The sequence below is a fragment of the Leptosomus discolor genome, chromosome 5 (genome assembly GCF_034619465.1).
Source record: "Leptosomus discolor isolate bLepDis1 chromosome 5, bLepDis1.hap2, whole genome shotgun sequence".
NCBI classification, from domain to species: domain Eukaryota; kingdom Metazoa; phylum Chordata; class Aves; order Leptosomiformes; family Leptosomidae; genus Leptosomus; species Leptosomus discolor.
This window is the reverse complement of record NC_141395.1, coordinates 28,449,259-28,472,398: the sequence shown is the minus strand read 5'-3', so window position 1 is coordinate 28,472,398 and position 23,140 is coordinate 28,449,259. Positions and strand designations below refer to the sequence as shown.

The 23,140-nt window shown below is 40.8% G+C and overlaps 1 protein-coding gene across 1 annotated transcript; it reads right to left on the bottom strand.

Annotated features, from left to right (window-relative positions):
• Positions 1-3,700: 3,700 nt before the first annotated feature.
• ICOS (inducible T cell costimulator) lies at positions 3,701-21,442 on the bottom strand. Its single transcript, XM_086466048.1, has 6 exons — positions 21,370-21,442; positions 15,315-15,353; positions 12,735-13,073; positions 11,084-11,196; positions 10,373-10,463; positions 3,701-3,718 (listed from the first exon to the last, which is right to left on the bottom strand). Exons 1-5 carry the CDS (start codon positions 21,425-21,427, stop codon positions 10,374-10,376), a joined length of 639 nt encoding a protein of 212 aa, XP_086322174.1. The 5' UTR covers positions 21,428-21,442; the 3' UTR covers positions 3,701-3,718; position 10,373.
• Positions 21,443-23,140: the final 1,698 nt, after the last annotated feature.

The following is a 23,140-nucleotide window of genomic DNA, read 5'->3' as shown; positions in this document are numbered from 1 at the left end:
AGTAAGCATCAATTCTCTGCTCCTCAGAAACACTTCTGCATATTTGATACACTAAGTTATTCGATCATCAAAGTCTCAATGGGCTTAGATAAAATACAACTTTCAAAAAAAGATTTAGTTTGTAGTTTTTCAGTTCCTGGAAGCTGTGTGCTTCATCGTTCATTTCAATATTACTAATTTTATCTTGGTAATATTGAAATTAATATTCTCAAAATACAGTCAATCTTGATAAAAGATTCTGACCTTGTTGCTTCCCCAAAGCTGAGTCTTGCTGAAGTCGCTGATTTTGATCCCAGGCTGTCATGAGAAGCTATCTGGGTTTGTTCAGAAGGCAGACTGCTAGTAGCAGTGTATACTTGCTCTGAATACAGGCAGGGACAGAGTACTGTCTTCTAACAGATCTGCTTACTCTGGGCATTTAGGGTTGTATATACATAGCTTCATTATGAGAATATTTCATTTATTTCTTCTTGCTGGTAGCCCTGCAGAGCAGTGGTACACTGAGAAATACTTTTCTGGCTGGCTTCACCAGCTGGACTTCCAGATAAGAGCTTGATTCTCCGCATACGAACTACCATTGCTGTTATTTTTATTTACTGTTATTTACAAGCATCATTATCTGTGACATGTATTGCAGCACTGTGTAAAGATCCCAAGCGTTGCCCTGTATATGTTCAGTGGACTCTCCTAGAGTTATCAATGGGTGCAGGTGTCAGCGAAACTGTGCTGTAGGCCCAGATCATAGAATTATAGAACAGTTTGGAAGAGACTTTCAAGATCTGTGGGTACAGAATCAGAGACCAGCTGCTTTTTATGCTCTTTGCATTGTTTTTCAGCCCCTTCTGATGTAGCAGAGGAAATGATGTGTTAGAAGTCTGTGTTGGGAAAGGGGCTGGCATCGGAGACTATTTTCTTCCACTTTCAGCCCTCTGGGAATTCTACAAAGTTCACAACAGTCAGTTGAAGTCTCCTGCTGGTAGCCTGAGAAATCTGTGTCCCTGACAAAACTTGAAAAGCCAGAGAAGTTTGAGAAGAAAGCTAGTCCTGATTGACCAGCCCTTACACAGGACCCCAGAGAGCTGCCTGGAAGGCAAGCTCCCAGGGATATCTGAGGACAGTAGGAGAGAGACTTCAGTGAGAGTTGTACTGTAGCAGTGCTGGAACTGGCCTGCAGAGCTGTTAGCAGTGACCACCTAGGAACTGGAGAAAAACAGCTTGACTCTTGGTTTTATTTGAGTTCATTTTGCATAAGTTGCCTCCACAAATAAAGGGATTGAATTTGGCTCAAATCTTTAAGCAAACTTAATGAAAACCACAGAGCTTCATGAAATGTTTGACTACAATGTAAGCACATCATGAAAGGACTGTGAAATTTGCATTATTTTGATGTCAAATCAAAAGTAACCAGATGTGGCAGAAGTATTTACATATCAGCTGTATTTTGAGCAAATGTGACCTGAATCTCAGCCTTGGTTAAGAAAGTCCAGTTCATTTAACTTCTGCATAATTCAGAGTTTCATTAAAGTTTGTCCACATAGTTTACATTGTGAAATAAAGTGGCTTAACAAAGCATTACTAGAATACAAGTTCTCCAAAGGAACAAGTTCGAACTATCTCAATCCATTTAGCCTCTTATCATTTGTTTTTCCCTTCCTCCCTCCAAGGGACTCAGTTCAGTAGACAGGCATTGAGCAAATCTTCCCTAAAGTGCAGACAGAGGATAGCCCTCATCTGGCTTGCAGAGCAGGTCTCATCTCTTCCACCCTGCTTCCTGTATGAACAGAGCTACACGCAAAGACTTTTCTCCTCTTCCTTCTCTCCAAAACTGCAGGAGACACACCATGAACAGAGGCTCCAGCAGAGGAGGAAGTTAGTCAGCTGTATCACAGGGTCTCAGGGGGGAATTCTGTAACCCAAAGGAGTAAGGTAGTAGAAAGAGGAGAAGGGGCAGAGAGTAAGACTCCCCTTCTTCCTCCTACACATGCCTGAAGCCTCAAAAGCTCCTTCTGCTAGCCAGACCCTCTGAACTCCAGTGTCTCTTTCCTGTTTCCCTCATTGCACTAAAACCTCACTGCCAGCTTTAATTTTGCCTGTATGTTTGAGGGGCAGTAACTGGGGATAGCTCTAAACATGCTTGATACTTTCCTTACAGCAGTATTATTCTGTGACGCAGGAAACACTGGTGATGTGTGAGATACCAGACATCGATGTATAAAGTGGTTGCAAAAAACCTCCCAAAATTCTAAACTCTCATAGGTGTTCCCTTGCCCTTAGCAGATACAAGTCACCATCTGTCTGCAGGCACAGAGACTAGCCAGCATCCAGCTGCAAAATGCCTAATTAAGGTGATTTGCAATTGTGTCAGCAGCCTGTGGCTTTTGGTACTTTATCCCTGAATTTTTCACGTGAAGTTCGTTAGCAGTCCTTGGGATGGTACTGTGAGGGTGCAACCATTAGGCTGCAGCGATGTGCTCCATCTCTTCTACAGCTCTGTGACCTGCTGTAGTGAATCCCCTGGTCAAGTGCTGGCCCCAGACCCTGGGGATATGCCACCACAGTACTTCAGTCAGCTGTGGCATTCACTGCCCAAGCGAAACAGCTATACATTGGTTTGGAGAAGGCTGAGTGTTTCAGTTTCTCAACACTTTGGTAGATCTCAGATCACATAGGACACCAATAGCTTACTGGAGAATGAGCCATGTTCTAGGTACATGTCCTAACCACTGAAAAAAAAATCCCTTTCTCACCTTAAATCCATTCATCCTGTGACAACACTTGTGAATTCTGCTGCTGGATTGTGGCTTCAGCAAGCTACGCTATGCAGGCAAAGGAATCACACTTTTCTGCTAATAGGTTCTTAGGGCAAGATCTCCGGACACCACAAGGTGCCGCAGACCCAGGTAGGTCTTTTGTGGATTGCTCAGTAGCACTTAAATGCCTGAAAAAAAGATCCTTGTTGCTCTTGCTCTAGACTTACATTCTTTGTCTGCATATGCCAGCGTCACAGAAAGCAGAGAATGTTAGCTTAAAAATGACTCAGAATTTATTCCATGGTCACGTGGTGTGATGCTCTAGTCAGCCATCAAAGGGATCTTACTGAATGTCTACATTTAAAAAAATCCACTGCATATGTTTTATTCCACTAGCTTAGCTGTAGCAACATTTCTCTGCATAGTTTTCTTCACAGCTGTTGGTTTTTTATTGGTGTCTACTAACTGAACACTGTTTTTTTCAATGGAAAGGGAAATGGGTCACCATTACTGGAAAGCAGTTCAGGTCTCTGAAAGATGCTTCTGCTAGTTGTAATTACAGAAGGAGAGATGCAGTCTGTGTGCTGAAGGCATTTGGAGTCACTTGGAGACTTGTGTTTTAATAACTGCACTTAGTGACAGGAGTTTTCTTAAAACATACAGAAGCCTCTTTCTCACCAAATAAAACATATGTTTTCACCATCTTTTACTCAGATTTTCAGTGGAAATTATGAATCACAAGCAACTAATCAACACGGGTGGCCGTTTTCTTTCATACATCTATGTTTTCCAGTAAAGAGCACACTTCTTTTCTTTAATCTTTAAATGTAAAGGTTACCAACACAGCAGGAAAGACAGAGCTTGTTTCATCTGGGTTGGATTCCTGATGGAGATGAAGTTTTCTTCAGCTTTTGAAGCCGTTGAGACAGATGTTGTGGTAGGAAATGCTTTGTACCTTTTTGCGGTAGCTGCGTGAAAAAGAAACAAGGAAATGCAGAAAAGGCAACTCTTCAACTACAGGAGAAGAGGTGCTTGCTCATCAGCAGCTCTTTTGCTCCCTTGATATGGCCCCTTGGCCAGGCCAGACTGCTGGGGGACACAGAGGCTGCCTCTCTGGCTGGCAGCACAGCCCTGTCAGGGGCTGATAACTTCACAGAAGGAAAAGCCACGGGTAACAATTAACATACAGTGTTCAGGAGGGCAGTGTCTCCATCAGACTTTATACAGGGATGAAGCCCCAGGCCAGGGAGTGTTCTGTTGAATAAATATATTGTGCTTGAAAGAGATCTTTATTTACTGGCTGCATATTTTAGTCAGCCCCTTGAGTAAAAAAACATGGCTTTTTGGAAGCAAAGATACTTTTTACTCTGCGGTATGCCTTAAGATTTGCTTAGTTCAGTCTATTGTAGTCCACAGAAATTACTGCCTGGCTAAGGTTTTGTCAAACAACTTGGTGGATGCCAGGTATTTTTCTGGAAGCTACCTGTCTCCACAGGCAATGTTTGCAATCTTTTATTGCAAACAGGGACTGTGTCATGGTCATAAGGTATTACAACTCCCCAAATCCTAAATCTTTTAGTTTAGTTTATCTTTCTTACACTCCTGGAACCCATGGATCCCTCTAACACGACCATGGCAATCTCTTTAATTTCTGCTTCATGACCGCCGTATAACTAACCAGAGGCTTCTGCCATGAGCTTCCGCTTTCTGCCTAGGTGAGGTACTGTAAAGTCCTTCTACTGACAGCCTGATGCCCCAGGGAACATCCCATGCTGCAGGGGAGTCCTGGCTGGGCCTCTGAAGCACAGGCCTTAAGAGGAGCCAGGACATGGAATCAGGTAGATTTCCATGGAGCTGTGGTTGTGGCTGAACAGCAGGGACACAGTGAGGAAAAGGGATGGAAATACAAGCATTGTTCTGGCTTTCAAGGATGTAATAGCTAGTAAGAGCTACTTAGGTATATCTCAGTTTCATGGGAGCAGCAGCACTAAGCTCTGATTCCAGGTCTGATCCTCGTGAGACTCTGTTGTCCCTTTGTCTCATCGTCACATACCTGCCCAGTTGCGTGGTAGCCTCATACCAGCCTGATTAACAGGAGGATCCACAGATAGAAGGATCAACATAGGCACTTCTACTGGCACTCAGCTGGGTGCTTACTACAATGTTCCCTGTTTCACTCAGGCCTAAAAGAGCCTTAATGAGCAATTCCTGTCATATATTTGTCTTACAAAGGGAAAATTATTTGACTGAATAGACAAACACAGGCACCTTACATTTTGTGGAGAAAAGTAGCCAGCAAAAAGTCCGAGAATCTCAGTTTTGAGCTTCCTCCTCCAAAATTTGGCCTCAGTAGCCTGAAAGGCCTATGCAGAGTTCCCACATTCCATAGATTATGTCCAGTTAAACTGCCACCTTTGGAAGGCAATATGCTCCCTCCTGCTCTCATCAGCTGGTGCTAACATCATTTCCACTTTTCTTGGTGTTTCAGACATTTTTTTTGAATAAGCCTAGGTCACCAGATGAGCCTTCCTTCTTGGCAGGGGGAAAGGAATACCCCCTTGCAAGTGTTTGCACAATCCAGACATCAAATCCTGCCCTCAATTCTGAGACATGGCAACAGACTATGTAAGCTGCAGTGAAACTTGCTCCTGCAATGCATTGGGACAGAGGATAAAATATCATTAGTGATGGATTTGCCAACAGTGTACTAAAAACCGGGAGGACCGATGCAGGATTTAATATGTGGAAGATGTTCAGTATTTCAAAGTTGTTAATGTTTGCAGTTTTTAAAAATGATTATGCTTGATGAGTGCAACAGCTAAATCTTTCTGGTTGATAATCAGAGCTGATTTATCTCTTTTTAAAAATTGATCTCAAGCCATACAAGATCTTATGACTCCCAGGAGGAATTAAATAGCTCAGGCATACTCATCTAGATGAAGTTCACCCCCTGACCTCTTCTTCATATCTCCAGTTTGTACCTGTCCAGTTCATTTTGCCAGAGAAGCTCTTTAATCCTTCCTGTTTCTCCCCCTTCTCCAACCAACCCCCTCCCCCACCAAATTGAACTCATAATCATAGAATATAAATACAATACTCAAAATTTCATCTCTCAAGGAAATGGGACTTTTTTAATGACAGTGGGTAGACTGCTATAGCAATGATGGAGTGGACAACTCAAGGGACTTGGGTATAGGGAGTGTCTCACTGCAGTTAAAGTCAAACGAATGGCAAAGACTTCGATCCAGCTACCCAGTAAACCTTGTATGGGCAGAATTCCCCACTAGCCAATTGGATTTATTTTTAACTAAATAATTTCAATTACCTGTATTTTTTCTATTTTTATTATTGCTGTGTTTCTGCATGGCAACTTACAGATTCACATGCACAAGGGATTCTCCACATTGTAAGACACTTTTTGAATAACAATGTATGATATCTTCAGTACAGATCCTCATTTTGATTAATTTGTTTGTTTTACTCTAGTTCAAGAGCCTCTTTTCACTAGCCTTAAGAAAACTTCGTAAAAGTCTGCAAGAAGTATGACAGAATTAACTCTGAAGTTAACAAAATACCTCTACTAAGGAAAATGGCCCACCATGTTCCATACTGTCATTTCATTCTCAGTTATATATATTAGGTACAAAATTGCAATCTTGAATCTAGTCATTAAACTCCAAGAGCATAATTCAGGCTGGGAAGACAAGCTTGCAAAATACATATCGAGGTTTGAATTTCAAACCATCTCAAGATATGCAGGTGTTCAAATTTTTATATTCTTGTCATTTAACCTTCCTTAAATTTTGAAGTAGCCATAGTTGTGAACCTTAGCATCTTTCACCTGTTCCTATTAGATCATACTATCTGTTTAGCAAGATTAAGTTTGCTCAAGTTGTAAATTTTTATTTCAGGTCTTAACCTTCAAGGAGACAATGAGTAGTTCCTTGCTGTACAAATCTATTTGGTTTACCGACCTATTGACTTCATACACTCCATATGGGCAGGGGAAGATCTAAAGGGCATTACTGAGTGTAAATACATGTCGGGTGACTTATAGCAATGATAAATCAGAAAGGATGAAAGCGTCTTACTGATACTGAATCTTATGTTACATGTTGTATGACAGACACTGGTTTTACACAACCACTGTTGTTAGTGATTCAACTCCTGGAAAAGCCCTAGCCAAAGTGCTTTTTCAGTCATATACCCATAAAGCAATAGAAGACAAAGATAGAGAGGAACAAGTTGTAGAAACCCCCTTATGGACTGTCGTACAATTGTAAAATTTCTGTTACAATCCTAAACTATTATGTAGCAAACAGAGAAAACATAGGTTGAGATTGTGTCTTAATAGTTTATTTTACCCTCAAACCTCTGATTTCCTGGATGTTATTTGGATGTTACTCATGTTTCTGCTTGTCTTGAAAGTGGATTTTGCAGAAGAGTTGGCTGAAAAATTCTTATTTCATTTTTTTTCCTGCTAAAATAGTCTTTTCCCAAAAATTGGACTTTCCAAAGAGAGTTTTTACTTTTTGAAATGCTGACCTGTTAGAATATCAGGCTTTTTGTTTATTCCTGCTGACTCCTTTTTGTTTTCTTTTATTTTAATCCTTTCTTGTCACACAGTCTATAGATTCAGCTCATTTTACTTTTTTCATAGGTTTTTTTTTCTCATTCTGCCATCCTTTATCTTCTTCCAGCTCCTCTTGATTTGGAGGTATTGAAGAATGGCAGAAAGAAACTGAAAAATGTCCCAAAATAATCCTGACCATTATCTGTATACTGCAGAAGGGATTAAAAGAAAGGAAGAATAAAGGGGACAGTACGAAAAAAGACTTCCTCATGGAAATAAAAGGAAATAAACAGATCCAAACAGTATCATTACCTCACCACTTAGAAACATATCCAAATTTTTGGTTTGTTTTTTTTTTATAATTTTTTTTCCTTAGTCCTTTTCCTGTTTCCCACTAAGGTGCTATACAGGGATAAATTGCCTTGCACTCTCTCCCCATTGCACTGTGGGTTTTGTAGAGCTTATTACTTTCACACAACATGCATGCATGAATAAACTTTCTTATGGACACATGAGGCATAAAAAAAAAAATTTTATTAGAATAAAAATCTCTTTTTCCAAAAAGAAAGCAGTGATGGAACCTGAGACTTCCAAAAGCTTTGTTACAATGAGTATAAACCATTTTTCTCTCCAGAGTAGAATGTATGTATTTTGAACCACCTTGTTCAGACTTCCATCATTTGTCCTTTATCCAGCAGCACCTCAAGGCAAGCCTCAAATTTTTCCTTCTTTCAGAAACTCTTTATCCCTTGATTTTCCTTCTCAGTCCGGTGAAAGGTTCCAGGGGATAGGACTCTCCACTGTTACACAGGATCTTGCATCCAGCATTTCTCATAGGCAGTAGAGGTTAGCTATTTTGACCAACGATTTTCCAAGGCAATAATTGTCAAAGGCAATAATTTTCAAAGGCAACAATTTCACCAACATTTTTAAAATGGTGAAATCAGCATATTTGTGGATGTACAGAGGAGAGTTTTGTCTGCAGGGTGGGTTAAGTAATTCGGCAAAGATTATGTGGCAGAACAGGAGAGGATGTCACCCAATGCTCCAGGGTGCCCCTCTACATCTCTGCTTAGGAGCTGGTTATCTAAGCAGGGTACCCACTGTGAAGTCGTCAGTCCCCACTTCATTTGATGCTTTACTCATTTCCCCTTTGCTTAAAGTCACAGTTAACAATTTGCATCTTCTCCCTGCAATATTTCTATGTATTTAGGTGTTTGCTGAGGAAAAACTTGTTCTTGACATACCAGTTTATGACATTTTCATGTCTGACAGTCCCTGTTTGCCCTACCAAATTTGAAACTAGCCTTCTGTTTGCCAGACAAGCAGGCTATGTATCTTTCACAATAGGTTCTCTGACCGGTATTTGTTTTTCGATGAATTACAGAGAGATTCAGAATCAATGCACTGCTCTGCTTCCAGCAGCCAAATGATGTCTGGCAATATATCCAGGCTGGATTCCCAGTTGGTCATTTTACAGTCAGAGTTTTGATGGATTTCACAAGGAGCATGAAGGATTGATCATTTCATTCATGCTGAAGGCTCTGAGCAATTTGAGGCAGGTCAAGTAACCCCTGAACTTACTGGGGAAGTGGTAAAAGTTTCATGTCAAACCACAAGAGGAAGATAATTGCAATGCAGAGCCCATGAATACACTGGCCTTAATGGACTGTGTTGTATTTGTGCTGCAAGACATGTGCATAGCAGAGATTGTGCCTCCTAGTTCAGGGACTGATCCTGCAGGTTTGAACCAGTTAAAGAACAATTGCAATCACACAATATATTTGTCTTGTAGTATATTCCTCTGTTAGTAAGAGAATTCAGAATTCAGTAAGAGGAGCCCCAAGTTGTGAACGACAAAGATGCATTGATAGCACAAATACAAAAATGCAGATGTGCATACCTGAGGTACTGTGTCACAGTTAAGTCTCTGCTGTGCTTTCTTAGGTTTTGCTCCCCTGCTGTCCCACAGCTTGATGCAGGAGAGCATGTTTGCATACCACACTCTCCTAGTGTGGTGCTAAGAAGTTTGACAGTGAACAGTGAATGTGAGGATGAATTAATAGCATGAGGCTAAACTAGCCCTAACAAAAGGGCATGTGCAATACATTGACAGTGCTTTGTGGCTGTGCCACAGGGATTAGCACTGGAGGTAGTCTTTTTTCTTTTGTCCCCAGTGGAAAGTTTATCATAAAGAAGACCACAGAAAATAAAAGTTCCCTCTGTAGCAGCACTACCGGAATCTACTCTCAAGCAAACTCACTACACTTTCTTCAGCTAAACACTGACATCTTTAACACATTGTTAGCACTTCCTGTACAAGTCAGTGTGCCAGTTAACACACAAGGCTAGAGCAAAACACAGCTCAGAACAGTACTAAAGTGGATGTCTCATGACTGAGCACAAGACCATCATGAGAGCGCAGGGAAGCTGGGAAAGGTGAGGAAATGCTGATTTCCCAATGTCCAGGTTCAAGTAGCTGGAAACCTCTGCTGCCAGAATTTCTGTGCACAAGCAACTTATATCTGGAATAGGAATGGCAAATTAGTTACATGCAACCCCCATATACCTGGAAAAGTCCCAATTCTGCTTCTGTTCTGTATCCAAAACTGCTTCTGACTGCTATGCAAGGGATTAAATAATTAGGAAGTTCCTCATTCTATACAGATTACTTGCTCTTAGCCAGTAACACTCAGTAAATCTAGCAAATCACTTCCCCAGAGATATTTTGGGCACCACGCATCATCTGAAGAATCTTAACGGAACAGTTTCAGGTCTCTTCCTCATGCATAAGATCACTGCTTTGCACTGATGTGAAGCAGTTGCATTTCTAGGAACCAGCCCACCATTCAAAAGGTTTCCAGAGATTTTGCTTTTCATTTCCTGTTCCTGCTACACGGCAGCATGAACTCCCTTAACAAGCTGTTGTAGCAATCCCGCCCACCCGTGTGTAATCAATGGGAGACACAGCAAGCAACCCTTTCCCTCCCAGAGGAAGCCTTGCAACAGATACAAGCAGAGGTAGAAGTACAAATAGGCTTAATACAACCTCAGATTCTTGGTTTTTTAGCTGCATTCACTGCTGCCATGGGCATGTATTCACTGTTGTACTCATGGGAGTTGGATTCACACTGCTGATTCTGCCAACAGAGAGAAAATGCCATGAATTTGATTTGTGGTCACTAACCTCTGCCACTCCTGACTTTGTTCTTTAAGTAGGGCAGTTACTCTTAACTGTTTTCAGTGGGAATACTAAAGTCAGTAAAAAAATGAAATAGACAGGCAGTCACGTATAAAACTTCGAATAAGACAAACTGAAAAATGAAAACCACACATTGTCCAAAAGAATAACTAATATCCCTGGTCTCCTTTCTTTCCTGAGCCAACTGGTTCTTTGTTTAAGTAGTTTTGCTCCAGAACAGAGCTGGAATTGTTCCACTGATGATTTGTTTCATCTTGAAGAAAACAATCAGGTGAATTGCTTATCAAAGCAATTTTGCTGACCTGTGCAGCATTTCACCTCTTTCCTTTCATTCCCAGCTTTTAAATCAATAAACAATTCTGCCTTAGAAAAATTAAATCTCAGCTGCTGTCTTCAATGACTGAATTTCAGTGGTAAATTAACAACTCAGTCTCTTTGTCAAAAAACACACCATGTGCTGAGTATGTGCCTGTTCTACCCTCTAAATCTCAGTAAATCAAGTTCCCCATCCATGACCTTTGGAAAGAGGGTTCTGCAGAATCTCATAGACTTGCTCACCTTGTTTCTTAAGCAACAGGCTATGACACAGCAGACACAGGAAATCATAGCAAACATGATCAGCCCAACAATTATCCATGACATGAGTCCCAGTGAAATGCAGTCTTCCTTATCTGGAGACGCGGAGGCAGAAAAGTGGTTATTTGTTATTATATTATATATATGATATATATCATATATATCACACATATATGATATATATTTTTTATATATACATATAATATATATAATATATAAATATTATCATTTCCATTTCCCCCTGCTCCTGGAGATAACTTTTCAAATTCCTTCCCCTCTTCTCTTCATATTAATAAAATAGCAAAAGGAAGCTCTGAAGAAGGATTTTCCTGAGGTGAAAAGCCACCTTAGAAAAGTGTATTCATCAGAAAGCAGCATATTGCAGTTTTTCCAGGAAAGGTGAAACTGTTGGTACACAGGGCTGAAAAGTGTAAACTGAAAAGAAACCAATTCAGGCTTGAGAGCATGATGGTATTTCAGATCCGAGCAAGGCTTAAGCTTACACTCAGTGAGTACCACAGGTGATTTAAAGGCAGCCTGGTCAAAAGAATGGTGGACTTTGGCAGTCATGTTTGGATAGGAAGGCAAGCTGAGGGACACAAGATTACCCTTGCCCAGATCTGGGAGAAAACATGATAGGGCATGAAACATTTGGTAATAGCTATGAGCATCTGTCTATCCGTACAAATGGAAATGGACAGCTTTGGGAAACACTGCAGACAAAAAGGGATGTCACAGCTTGATTCTGAGAAGCTGTTTTAAGTTCAGAGAGGGCTGAGAGATAATTTGACACAACCACATAATTGTAGCCTTAGAATTTCAGCTTCTATCTTTGTTTAGTTCTAGTGTTGAGAGATAGGAAAAGATAGCATGGAAGGACAACAAACAGTACCATGTTTCAACTGAACTATATGGAGAACCAAGAAGTTGTGTGAGGAAAACCACTATTAACTCTTTCAGCTTAATATGCCAAAGAGCCACTGAGTGAAAGGCAATTCAAAATTAAAGCCTGTGCAGTGAGTCTTCTGAAGTTAGTCCAAGCCATTCTCAGTAAAAGCCCAAAAATTCTTAGCAGTTGTGGATCTGTTCTGCTCTAAGAAGGCTCTAAAGCTGAAGGCCTGCTTCAGAGAGGTGAACACCATCTTCTTCACATCAGTGTGGCACCAGAGAGTTCCACATACCACTACTAGCATAGATATTTGACAGATGATTTTTGCTTTTTATCTTATGCACATGAAGATAGCTTTCAGAAGGCATTTTTTTCCCTGGCTAGAAATAATCTTAACATTTACACACAGCAGCTTGGAAAATGGACAATTGAAAATTTCTGCTGCAGGCAAAGGTGGGACTGCAGTACTCCAGAAGATGTAGTCTAGCTAGCTTGGGTACCACCAACAATACGCAGAGCTCAGCATGGCCTGCAAAACCTGTCCAAGAAAATGAATAAATATGGAGAGGCCATGCTGAGCAGTCTGCCAACATAGCTCCACTGTTACTAAACCCCTGCTAAGTAGTTTTAAGCTGTCTTGGAAATATCTGTGCAAACTCAAGTCACATTTTTCACCGCAGCATAGCTATGGCCAATGTCTGCTTATCAGTAATCTGAGGTGAGGGGAGAGAGAAGTAAACTTACCTTGGATGTACAAATAGGTTTCTTTCAGCCGGCAATCTATGTAAGGAGGGGGTAAGAACATCTCCAGGCAGTAGGTATAAATGTCAATATGCTTTCTTTCCAGATTTTTAAGAATGAAAGTGGTGCTGCTGTTTGAATGCTCTGTCTGACAGTAGGTGACATTACTCTTAGGGATAACGTTCTCCTCACTCAAATGGAGTGCACAGATCTCCTTCTTTTCATGCCCTTTGAAGAGGGTCATGCTGAACTCGCTCACATTTTTGGGGTTAGGGAATGTGAATTTGAAGTTTCCATTTTCAAATTCCACCATCGCCTGGGGGTCAGAGACATGATGCTGATCTGAAGACATGGAAACAATAAGTATAGTCACTCACACAGCAATGAAAAGAATCCCGAAAACGTTAAGAAACTCATTTAAACAAAGCAAGTGAACCATGTGATTGAAACTTAAGGCATGTCAGTACTCAGAATAGTCTGGCTGTGGAAAGCACCCTGTATGATGAGATACCAGTGCATCATTCTACTCATGTCAGACATTACTGAGAAAATAAATGATAAGATCTGGCCTGTTATCTGCTGTAAGGCTGGAGAGGTCACTGTCAGCATTGGATCAGCAAGTTACTTGATAATGTTTAAAGGCTCCCTTGGACCATACACTATAGGAACATATAATCCCTGCCTCAGACTGATTGTCCCATTCACAGATATCTGGGATTGTTTAGCCTGGAGAAGAGGAGGCTGAGGGGAGACCTTATCGCTCTCTACAACTACCTGAAAGGTGAGGTGGGTGTTGGTCTCTTTTCCCAAATAACAAGCGATAGGACAAGAGGAAATGGCCTCAAGTTGCACCAGGGGAGGTTTAGATTGGACATTAGGAAAAATTTCTTCACCGAAAGGGTTGTCAAGCATGGAACAAGCTGCTTGGGGCAGTGGTTGAGTCACCATCCCTGGAGGTATTTAAAAGATGTGTAGATGTGGGGACATGTGTCCCACAAGGTGGGACAAAGATTATAATAATTATCTGTTTTATGGTTCATAAGCTGCATCCTAATGATCATAGAATCATAGAACAGTTTAGGTTGGAAAAGGCCCTTAAGATCATTGAGTCCAACCATTAAACCTAGCACTGCCAAGTCCACCACTAAACCATGTCCCCACATCTACACATCTTTTAAATACCTCCAGGGATGGTGACTCAACCACTGCCCCAAGCAGCTTGTTCCATGCTTGACAACCCTTTCGGTGAAGAAATTTTTCCTAATGTCCAATCTAAACCTCCCCTGGTGCAACTTGAGGCCATTTCCTCTTGTCCTATCGCTTGTTATTTGGGAAAAGAGACCAACACCCACCTCACCTTTCAGGTAGTTGTAGAGAGCGATAAGGTCTCCCCTCAGCCTCCTCTTCTCCAGGCTAAACAATCCCAGATCCCTCAGCCGCTCCTCATAAGACCTGTTCTCCAGACCCTTCACCAGCTTCGTTGCCCTTCTCTGGGCATGCTCCAGGACCTCAATGTCTTTCTTGTAGTGAGTGGCCCAAAACTGAACACAGTATTTGAGGTGTGACCTCACCAGTGCTGAGTACAGGGGGACAATCACTTCCCTGGTCCTGCTGGCCACACTATTTCTGATACAAGCCAGGATGCTGTTGGCCGCCTTGGCCACCTGGGCACACTGCTGGCTCATGTTTAGCCAGCTGTCAACCACCAACCCCAGGTCATTTTCCACCAGGCAGCTTTCCAGCCACTCTTCCTCAAGCCTGTGGTGCTGCATGGAGTTGTTGTGACCCAAGTGCAGGACCCGGCACTTCATGCAATTGGCCTCAGCCTATCGATCCAGCCTGTCCAGATCCCTCTGCAGAGCCTTCCTACTCTGAAGCAGATTAACACTCCCATTCAACTTGATGTCATCTGCAAACTTACTGAGGGTGCACTCGACCCCCTCATCCAGATCACTGATAAAGATATCAACAAACAGAACTGGCCCCAATACTAAGCCCTGCGATACACCACTTGTGACTGTGACCAGCTGCCAAATGGATTTAACTCCATTCACCACCACTCTTCAGGCTCAGCCACCCAGCCAGTTTGATGATGTAGTTGAAAAATTAAAATGGGATGTGAACCCAAAACTCCTATATAAGTGCCTTAACCACAAGACCTATGTTTCCTTTCTAGAGTAGATAGTGGTTTGAGACATGACAAAGTTTAATTAGATTACTTAGATGGCTATAGCACCTTTATCACTAACATAAGGAGAGGAGTAGAGGACAAATGTCACTGTGTGCCTGCACCCACATGCAATCCAAAAATCACATTTCACCTTCCCAAAAACTGAAAAGGTCTCAGATGTCATGCAACTCTCATTTTGCAAATTTCTTGGAAAAGAAAGTAAACTGACTGAGGACCTCCTGCTCCCTCACAGTTTGACTTTGTAAAGTCAGTGACCATAGCATGGGAAATTCCGTCAGACAAAAATGTATTAAAGTGTGCTGTAAAACAATGAATTTTTTTCTTCAAGGGCAGTATTTTCTGATCTCTAAAGCACTTTAAACTATAAACCAAATTATGTGAGTGTGTCTTACCGATATTTTTGCATGGTCTTGACGAGCAGCTCTCAACTCCTGAAAAATACAAAATTGTTTCCTTTTTAAAATTCAAGAAAAGAGATGCAGGAACAGAGGCTGAGCCATGTAATGTTAAGATGCGGAAGTTATTTTCTAATTCATGCTATTAGCCTATCTGATCCTGACTATGCTACACTATAAAATCATATGATGTGATACAAGCACAAAACATAAAACTCAAAGTAGAAAGAAAATGCATGGAGCAAGAATTAATACTGATCATACGTATAGCATTTTCAAATGCTTAAAACACCTCTGCAAAGTAATAGATGTACTTCCTAAATAGAAGCTAAGATGAAAGTAAAATTTCCAAAAAAATCCTGTGGAAATCTGCCCCCACATAAAAGAGCATATTTTTGATTTCTCCTGAATCCAGAGTCTGCAGTGAGCCAGCACTACACTTTGTTTCCAGACCAAAGTGCTCATTTCAGTCTATGTTCATTCTGTTTCCCCCACTGCTCAAGACTGCATCGAAACATCTTACGGCCCATCCAGAATGAATATCTGGAAGATGCTCCAATACATACAGTGAGAAAATATTCAAGAAATGCATACAGTTTTGTTCATTTTTCAATAGCAACTTTTTATCTTCATGATTATGAAACTGTATTCAGTCCATTGTGCATAGGGAGCCTCCATTACAGGAGACAGGCACATTTTTAATAATTGTTCTGGATTTGGTTTTTAAGCCACAGCTTCCATCACCACACACTATGGCAACACCAAGAGTGGAATTTCCTGGCTGCATTGGTAACATGTACGGCTTTGAAATGGTTTGTATGTCAGTACTGGCAGCACAGTACAGCCTGATAGTGTTCCATCTGGAATTTTCATTTTTGCAGTGCCCTAAAATTAAAGGTACAAACAGGTACACAGACAAGTAGAAAAAACTGTGTCTGCTTTTCCTGTTTTCTGGTAGCCTCAGTATATTCTTCAGAGGCTGCTTAAATTGAAACACACATCAGGATTTTATAATACTAAGGAAATACAGGCAAATACTTAAAGACTTTGATGCATCATTCTATTCTTTTTGCTGCTACATAGTAGTCTAGATCCACACAGAGTAGGTCGCCAGCTGTGCCAAGTATTGCACTGATTAACCAGCATAATCTTTTTCCCAAAGCACCTGCTATCTTTGACATCCCACTTGCATATGCCCAGGAAAAGAAGATTATTTTCATTTGGGTACCTTTATATGCTCCCAACTCTTTCTGGATGGAGGCAATCTTTTAGTGTCCATGCCTTTTCCTTCTTTGAATTCTTGCTCCCCAATTATTACCATTGGCAAGGACATTGCAATGAAACATACTCAGTTAAAATATTTTTAGTGTGACACATGAGCTAATGGGCTTCTGGAATGTTCAGTTGAAAAGCAATAGAAACTGTTACCCTCTTTTGATTGATTTACCCTCTTCCTAGTTATGGCATTCTTCCTGGTTTACTGTGCACAGTCAGCACCCTTATCAAATTCAGCAACACTTCTAATATTTGTACTTCTCTCAGGACTATTACTTAAGTGTGCGATAACAGACAAAGTATTTGGCATCTCGTACCACTGGTGTAAAGATAGGACAGATAAAACACACAGCTCACCAATCCACAGTGAAATAGAGCTCTAGATACGCTGAAGGCACAGATACAGAAAGTGCAAGCCCTTATAATGTTATATAGTCTGAAAAGCTGAAAGCAAAGGTCAAATAAAGAAACAGCTCTTGATGACTTGCATGTTGCATGGTGAAAGAAAACAGCTACTATGAGAACCCCATTTGAAATAAAGGTCTTCTTAAATGCTCTGTAGTTTGATGGCCTGTAGTTTGGTAACATATACCTTTAAAATTAGGCCCAAGAGCAGACACGTTATTTAGGGAAGGGAAGAAAAAAACAAGTGTATTGATACAGCAGAAGCTAGGGAGCATGGTGAATATGTAAGCTGACCTGATACTTTTGAGAAGCATCCACATGTAGGTGAGACCTCTTCATTTGTCACTGGTCATCTGAGAGGAGAGGCAGATGCTGACTCTGTCGGGGCAGCTGCAGAGCCAAGTGATGCCATAATTCCTCAATGCCCCAGAGAAGTGTGGGCCTTCCCTACTCTGAGTGCTAAAGCAACAGCTCTGAATTTAATTTCTCTCTTTGTCGCTGAGAACAGTTCCATTTTGCTGTTAGCTAATGAAATTGCCCTTTCATACCGGGTGGTTTAAGACGTTTGTCAGAGATCATGGTTTTAATCCTTGTTTTTAATGGAAAAAGGCAGAGAAAGGTCATTGAGCACGTAGTTCATGTGACCTTGTAAGGTAAGCTGAAAGATTGTTTTGTATCCTCTCAGGCCCAGAAGCCTTAACTGCCTATTTTCAAGAAAGACTATTTCTCTGAACAAGCATTTTGGTAAATGGGGTGTAATTAGTATTCCTCTGAAACACATGACCGTATAGAAGAGTGTGCTTAGCATAGTAGAAAGGGAGCACATTTAAAAATGAAATTAACAGTGCCTGAGATTAAAACACAAAATTATCTACACAGATGACCACAATGGGTGAGATCCGATATGAATTTCCAACTCACTAGCTATTCTGCATCAGCTCCTAATGTGAATGCTCTCACTGCATACTAAAAGGTGGCTTATTCCCCACTCCCTGTGCCTGATTGCTGTTCTCCTGTGCCCATTTGTACTAGTTCATTCCTAGGGTAAACCTATGGACCTGTAACACTCTGTGGTTAATGGCCAGACACGTTTGGGATGTCATTTGCCAAGATTTACAGTCAGAATAAATGTACTTTTAGTGGGATGGGAAATAGGAAATTGCAGTTTAAATGTCCAATAATATTGAGAGATTCAAGCACTAAACCTCCCTAATACTACCTCAAAAATATGCAAATAAAAGACTACATCACAGTATTGTTGAAATGAACAGAAGAATCTCAGTGGTTCAGTAATAAAAATGCTTAGATAATCAACCTTTTTGCCATTTTTCATAAAAGAGTTGATTTAATTCAATTGTGTATAAAGGTTCTGAGACAAGAGTAAAAAATTCTTTCATTTGTTTCATAGCAGTGTCACACTGAGGAGTTGCATAGAGTTGTTCCTGGCTCACCTCACGTGAAGCAAAGTGTCAAGACCAATACTGTGGTTCAGATGTGAATCCAAGAGATGAATGTATATGAAAGTAACATCTTGCTATGTTAAACTATAATTGTGTGTGTACATTCTATATATGTGTGTATTTACAGTCGTGTACATTTCTGTCTCGATTTCATCTTTACTGCAGTGAGAAAGCACTTTGGCAGAGGCTTGGGAATTTCTGTGGTAGTGCTTGGACGCTGAGGCCAATGGAAGGTGGGCTAGTTTTGTTTTAATGGGATTGCAGTTTTGAGCTTTCTGTTTGCCCTTTGGCAGACCCGATGCTATTTGCAAACATCACCAATCCATTACGTATTTTGGTCCTAACAGAAGTTTAAAAACCACTTTCAATTAATTTTAAAACATGGGGTTTAGGATAGGAGAATACAATACTCTTGCTTGGTTTTCTTGCTGCCCCAGCTCTCAGAAAACTAATTAGCTGATGAAAAGAACAAGTACATATTCGCTTGGGTGTGTTTGCCTCTGAAGGTGAGCAAGGAGAGAGCAGACTCTGCCTTTAAAACAAACACATTTGTTTTGCTAATACTAAATGCATAATGAAATCGCACACAGTCTTTTAAGTTGCTATAGCTTTGACCTTTCAAGGCACTCTGAAAGATGACATGGTCAATTCAGTGTCATTAGTCATACAGCTAAAACTAACATTTTCCTATCTTTCAAGAATCAATGATTAAGAGAGGAAGGCAATGCTTCTGGGCAAAGCAAGTAATAGCCAGAATTACTCTAAGAAGCCATCTATAATCTGATTTTTTTTATGGTATAACGTATGTTGTGAAATACAGAAACTCTTACAAAATACACCATGAATACAGCAGCCATTGTTGATAATATTTCAGACACCCTTCTGTGTCCTGTATTGACAACAGGAGATCTGTGGGTGAACAGTGACAAAGCTTTGCAAATATTGGCGTGCAAAAGCTCATGTGCAATATTTCATAGCAAGGGCCTCAAGTGCTATGGAAACCTACAGTTCTGTACTCCAAAATCCCAGTGTGGGTGTTTCCCTACAGGCAGCAGAAAGGCTCCATGCTCTTACAAACAATTTCTTTATCACAATTGGGTTTTCAAATCATGATACACATATACACACATATATCACTGTCTGTGACCTATTTACATTGAAAAAAACTATGCATAGATCATGAGTACAGCTTGCTCATCACTAAGTCAAAAAAACCCAAAATCTCAGAAGTTATTCTGCTTTTACTCCCAAAAATCTGTTGCAGTGCTTGGTGGGACTCTCTGGAGTGCTAGCTTGTTCTCTAAATGAGAGTATCATGTGTCTTACACTAAGCTGATCTCTTACAGCCCTTTTCTTTTTAGCAAGAATTATAATAATTAGTACTTTTTATGCTGAAAGCACTGTAAGGTAAAAAACCTGAGAGATACCCTTTATTGTTACAGGCAGTCTCTTTCTCCTGCCATCTCCTCTCTCCAGTCCCCTGCCCAAATCCTATCCTCCATATTTGAAGGAAGGGAGAAAGAAGGGAGAAATGCCGACATCAGATAGAACAATTATTTGCACCCTTACTATTGCAGCCTATTAGATAGCTCCAGACACATGTAAAAGCATTCTGGTCAAGTATACCTGCTAAATTGACTAGCTGAGAAATATTTAACAAAATTGATAGGATTTTTTGTTATAGAACCATAGAATCATAGAACAGTTTTTGTTGGAAGAGACCTTCACGATCATTGAGTCCAACCTTTGTCCTAGAAGTCCAACCTTTGTTCTAGATTTAAGAAAAACTTTTCAAGGACAAAAAGCAGCTCATGTCCCTTTAGAGATACTGATAACAGTCTTCCTTCCCTGTGATTTCAACCATCTTTTCAACCTATCTGTTATAGCTTGAAAACAGATAGTATACTATCGCTGTACTAGTTAACCTTCAGAAGGATATCCGCATTGCCTAAAGAGCTGGAAACTGGTTTTTATTTAAATGAAAGCTTAAATTCTGTATGAAACCTCAGAGGTACTTAAATTCTATAGGGTGACTTGGAACCTATCCTGCATCACTAGAACTGCAAACGTATTCAACAGCCCTTGGCATAACCCTCAAAGGAATGTGTTTAGATGGTGCTTAGTAACTGCGTGCACTAAATCTCAAATCTTACTTATATGACACATCATACCAAATCCTTGGACAGTATGAAAAAAAAAAGACTTCTTAATCAGAGTTCATCTGTATTTCCATCCTTGCCCAGTATTATGTGAGTTTCAGAGAGGCTACAGATAACGGTGAGCTCTGGTATTTTACTTTGTGTAGCTGTGATAAAACACTGAATCTTGTAAAATGCTACATCCATGTTTATGGCTGGAATGAAATCAGCGCTGTCACCGCGTGCCTTCTCAAACACAGCGTTAGGAGTGCTACGCTTCCTTTTAAGTCAGTCTGCATGTCAAGCCTGCACCAAAATGATCTCATGCACTTTTCCATGCCATATATGTTTTTCATATTATAAAAATTCCCTGCCCAAATGAGGGCAGGTTTAATATCAATAACTCTGCTTCTCGTTATTAACCCGTTCACCATCATGCTGCTACAAGATCTTATGGCCAGCAAGGGAAGCTGGCTGGAGCACTACAGTCTAAAGAGATGGAGGGTAGCACTAAGCAGACAAGCTAAAGAATATAAACAATGAAAACTTGTACTTTTTCGTTTCAGAGCAAATGCCCTGTGCTGGCAGGAATTCTCTTCCACCAACTCTAGTGATATTAAAGTTGAGCATGGTCTTTTTGCAGCTGTTGCCCTTAGATATCTCTATTCCTCCAACCTCTTGCTATCATGCCTCATTTACTGTCTCCCATCATTGGGTGAGTTATATTCCATAGAGACATCTACTGCAAGGAGAATAATCCAAAATGCTACTTACCATACAGGGCTTCAAACTGAAAGCAGAGGACACAGAAAGTTACAGCAGCCGATTTCATGCTTGCTTGAAACAGAGGCACCAGCCTTTTGTCTACTGTGAAGATGGGGAAGAATTCATGGGTAGAAAAGGAAGTGGTTTGTGGGCAATGGGGGAAATCATATGATAATCAGAAGGACTTTTTAACTTAACTCCTGACGACGTTATAGCTATGTCAGCACTAGCTGTCGCCCACACCTGTGGAGTTTGCTGCTTTTTTTTTCCTACCTCACTGCTTGCTGTCACAGACAGGAAGATGAAAGATTTTCTGACATTACATTTGATGTCCACTTCTGCAAAGACTGTTTCTGGTTAAATCTATCATGGTAGAGGCTACAGTCATCTTTCTGGAGATGGCCCACGGTCAGCAACTTCTTCATTAAATTAGATTACAACACATGCATATTTGCAACCAGCAAACTAGTTTCTCCCCACCAGTTCCAGCTGGTTTTATGTAACTGGTAATCTTGTTCTCTGTGGAAGCTGTTTGTTAGTAGGGTAAGAGTCTCTTGTGTGTCCTGGTCCTGGAATTCATTTGAAGAATGTGTCCAAATTGCATAAGGATCCCCTCAGCCCTGTGAGTTCCTGAAAGCTCTCTCCAACATAAGACTTCCACCCTGGAGGTCAGGCTTGCTCTCCATGAATATGAGAAACTTCATGTGGCTCTGTGAGAGGAGGAGAGATGACCCAGTGCCGTAGGGCCTTGGGTCAAGTTTCTCTCCTTCCCTGCTTTTGTGAAGCACACTCTATTCTGGCCTGCTATCCATCTGTATTCTGGGAATGTTTTAAGACGCTTTGAGATAACATTTTCTACAGTCATTTAGAACCGGCTATTTATTTATGGCTATAATACTAATTTTAGTGCAGATAACATGCTGGAAAAGCAGCTTCTAAATCATGTTTAATATATTAGATGCAGCGAGCATTTCTGATTCACAAAGAGAAGACACAAACGACTAATAGTGGTGCCTGACAGACACTCCTGGGGTTGAGTCCTTGTAATGGTCATGTGGTGGTACCAGATAATTTGTGAATAACAGGAGTAGGTTACAGATTTGCTCCTGCTTTATGTGTGAATAAATCTTCCCAGGTTGGTTTACTCTTCTTCAAAAAGTGTTTTAATTTCTTTCTGCTAAAGATCTGTTCACATGGACACTGGCAGAGAGTTTTACTCTCTTCAAATCTCTGCAAAGCCCCGCAAATCTTTAACTTTTGTTAAATTAAAATCAGAGCTAAGCCTGAGTCAAGTCAGGATTTGATCTAAATTTTCAGCTTGGGTATCTGGCACCAGACTTAAGCAACTCTAACTAGAGAAAGTTTCTGCAGTACACTTAATTCTGAAGCTCAAGAGTAATATATGAGGCTTAAGCGATGATAAAGCTGAAAAAGATAGATCTGACTCCTGAGCTTTGCCTATGAAGTTATGACCTACATTGGGATCTACTGAGGTTCCAGGTAGAACCATCTTTCCCATGCCCCGTAACAACTTACGGGAAGTGCTGAACCAACAGAGCAGCCCTCTTCTGGGACAGGACCTTTATTGCCCCCCAAGTAAGCATAAGACAAGCAGCCAGAAAGGCTTTGTCTACATTTAGCCCGCACCTAGGGCTAAACTGAAAGAATCATGTGTAAAGCACCCCCTCCTACACACTCACACCTTTGGGAGAGCATGCTGACAAGACACCAAGGATTGAGTCCCTACAAAGCCTACCGCTGTCTGGGAAGGCCAATAAAG